Below are 3,474 nucleotides of genomic sequence, written 5' to 3'. Positions count from 1 at the left end.
AGGGAGTATATTTTCTCAATAAAAGAGGGCTTGCCAATTATAAATGGCATGTCATAAGTCTGGGTCGCCAAAAATTACACACGCCTTAGCATAAAATTTGTAAAATGTGATTTCTAATGTATAGTTCAGATGTACTAAGTGATGTTGAGACGAGAATGTTATGATATTGATTTGAATGCTCAGAAACCTAATCAAGCTTTAACAACATCCAAAGCAACTTATTAATGTTTTAGATGTGTCGAAGCGACGATGGGACTCCGCACAACATGCTTCCCTGACACCCAGCTCAAGCTTCCCTCCAGGTGCTCTCCTTTATCAAGTCTTCCGCTCACCGATACACTGAACGTCTTCTTCTCTCCAGCCTTGGAGAACACTAGCTTGTCCGGGGTGACCTTTACATTCAGTGACTTGGGTGCTTCCACCTTCGCCATGTACGTTGATTTTGCTGGGCCAACGTTCGTCACCGTTCGGTGCACCATGCTCGATGTCGGTGTTTGTGTCAGTGGCACCATTATTGTCGGGTAATTGAGTTGGATGCCCTTGACCTTGGGCAGCTTTTCACATGTTAGGCTCGAGTTATGCACAATGATTAGCAAGCCATAGTCGCCGAGTATCGAACATATGTAGCTGGTGTAGTCGTTGAAGTCGAGGTCATACACAAGGCCAGGGTCAGCGGCTTTCGCGGGGTTGACATGCCCGGAGCCCATGTCAAAGAAGCTTGCTTTCTCATGCATCTCATTGAGGATAGAGCCACCGGTACTATTCACCGCATTTGCTGTCGTCAGGATGGCTGACCTGATGGCGGCTGGCGACCAGTCTGGATGCAAGCTCTTCACAAGCGCTACGACGCCACTAACATGTGGTGTGGCCATGGATGTGCCAGATAGGATGTTGAAAGGCCCATGTGCATAGTTTGTTTTTGGTGGCCACGCAGCCAGGATGTTGAGCCCAGGTGCCAGTATGTCCGGCTTGAGCACCCCAGCGGTGTTAGGGCTATTACCTCGGGAAGAAAACCATGCCACTACAGGGGCCGGATGGACACCAAGCAATGTATTGTTGTATGTGAATTTGGCTCCCGTGGAGGTGCTTGCCCATGTCTTGAGAACTTTGCCGTCAGCCGCGGTCACTTGCACGACGCTAGAGTTGTAATCGTCAAGAGTAGTGGTGTAGCCCAAACTTTCATCGTCAAAGAGCACTACGCCGACTGCTCCAGCGTCCATTGTATGATGGATACTTTGCACCTGAAATTTCGGGTCCATTTTTCTACAGACCACGATCTTCCCGGAGACGTGGCTGTTATCATCATAGTAATAGTCGCAGGCTTGCCGTTCGACTTCATAGTGGAGAGGGTGGAGATTTGAGCTCGGCTCTGGCACTTGTGTAAGCGCTTCTCCATCGATCAGCTTGCCATTGCCGAGATGAACGCTAGCGCGGAAGCTTCGGTCCACCGATCCGGCAGCCACTGTGAGCAACCATGGCGCGTCATTGGTTACCGAACCCTGATCGGGGCCATCGTTGCCCCCCGCGCAGACCACGATGATGCCTTTGGATACTGCATGGAATGTGCCGATGGCGATGGGGTCCCTATCAAAGCTTACTGGCATGCGTGCGCCGAGTGAGATTGAGAGCACATCCACCCCATCCTTGATGGCCGCATCGAGCCCGGCCAGTATAGCGGACTCGGTACAACCACTAGAAGTGCACACCTTGTACATGGCGATATGGGCGCCCGCAGCAATTCCAGCCGCGATGCCTGCTCCCAAGCCGTGGTACGATGCACCAGTGACGAAATTCCCGGCTGCTGTGGATGAGGTGTGCGTCCCGTGGCCGTCGTCATCACCCGATTCGTCGTCTCCAACTAGCGACTTGGCACCGATGAGCTTGTTGTTGCATCGTGCCGCCTTGCACGAGCCCTTCCACTTCGATGGCGGCGGTGGGATGCCGTGATCGTCGAAGGAAGGGTGTGGTGCATGGATGCCGGTGTCAAGCAACCCCACAATGACTCCCTTCCCGTAGCCAACATCCTGCCAAAAACCGGTGCCATTCCGAAGACCGAGAAACTCTGGTGTGTGTGTGGTCATAAGTTGTAGCTTCCGGTCCGGAAATGCGCGGATGAATCCTGGCTTCTTGGCAACAACATCAAGCTCTCCATCAGCAAGCCTCGCGGCGAAGCCGCTGAGCACCTCGGTGTAGGAGTGGATAAGACGTGGCTCACCCGAGTCGCCAAGATGCGAGCCCGGCAAGAAAGACTCGTACCATCGGCGGTACCCATCTTTGCCGACATTAGAGGGCGGTGGCTTCACGAGCACAATATAAGTACGATAAGCAGAGTTTATCGCAGCACCCTCATCTACCCTTGGAGGAGCTGGATTCACAAAGCAGAGTATCGTTGTGGGAGAGAAGGTGGCGAGCAAGAGAAGTGATAGGAAGAGATTAGCTAACAATGCCATTGTACAATACTTAGGTAATGAAAGAAGCGATGGCGATGCAATGTCCAGCACCGGGGGTTCTTAATTTATACACGCCCCACGAATGGTATGGTGTACTAGTAATATCTACCAAATAAATGAAACAGTGTGATCTTCCATATCTGTAGTATTAATTTCTTGGGAATATCGTGTGGTGCTAACTATTAATGCCTTCTCAAAAAAAAAAAAACTATTAATGCGCATAGTGGTAAGAGAAGCTATTGTGCACATACAGTATCCCGTTGAATATCTTGTTTTGGCCCAAACGGCTCTTCCTACATGTAGATTATGATCTTTCTACTATAAATGCATATAGGGATAAGAAATCTTGAAGCTATTGATACATATATCCTGCCAAATATGCATGTTTGTTTAATGTTCGCAAGTATTTGATGTAGTTGCACGTCTTGGTAGAATATGCTATTTCTAAATCTACTAGTATCAATGTATAGATAAGAAATCTCGAAGCTAAGCATATCCTAGATATGCAAGTGTTTTCTCTCTCTCAATTTACTTAGTTATATGTCTTTATGGAGCATGATCTTCATAAATGTACTACTCCCTTCGGCCAATTTAATTAATGTAGATTTAAACTAGACATAGAACATTTAAATGAATGGGATGCGACAATTAATTTGGGCCAGAGGTGTATTAATAAGCATAGTGATAAGAAATCTGAAGTTATAGTGGGGATATCCTGCTCAATATGCATGCGTGTTTTTTCTCTTTACAAATTAATGATTATACTTGCATGTCTTGGTGGAGGGCAAAAGACCCGCTACTCTTGGTGGATTAATATGACATTCTTATATCAACTTGGCATTCATCACATGGTCAAAACTTACGAAGATGGTGTGTGTCCAAGTGTTTGGGTAGATGAACCGCTGAATTTTATAGCTTCCTCTATTATTTGACGATGTATTGGGATTTGATTGATAAATCTTGCAATATAATCCCATTGTTTTCTTAAAAACCGATACATCTGATGAATAATATCTGAACCTTC

The 3,474-nt window shown here is 47.3% G+C and overlaps 1 protein-coding gene across 1 annotated transcript; it reads right to left on the bottom strand.

Annotated features, from left to right (window-relative positions):
* Positions 1-206: 206 nt before the first annotated feature.
* Positions 207-2,450, bottom strand: LOC127309209 (subtilisin-like protease). The gene has a single exon (XM_051340142.2). The coding sequence runs from the start codon at positions 2,448-2,450 to the stop codon at positions 222-224; it is 2,229 nt and encodes a 742-aa protein (XP_051196102.1). The 3' UTR covers positions 207-221.
* Between the last annotated feature and the right edge of the window lie 1,024 nt (positions 2,451-3,474).

This window comes from Lolium perenne, chromosome 6 (genome assembly GCF_019359855.2).
Source record: "Lolium perenne isolate Kyuss_39 chromosome 6, Kyuss_2.0, whole genome shotgun sequence".
NCBI classification, from domain to species: domain Eukaryota; kingdom Viridiplantae; phylum Streptophyta; class Magnoliopsida; order Poales; family Poaceae; genus Lolium; species Lolium perenne.
This window is presented reverse-complemented; position numbering and strand designations above follow the sequence as displayed.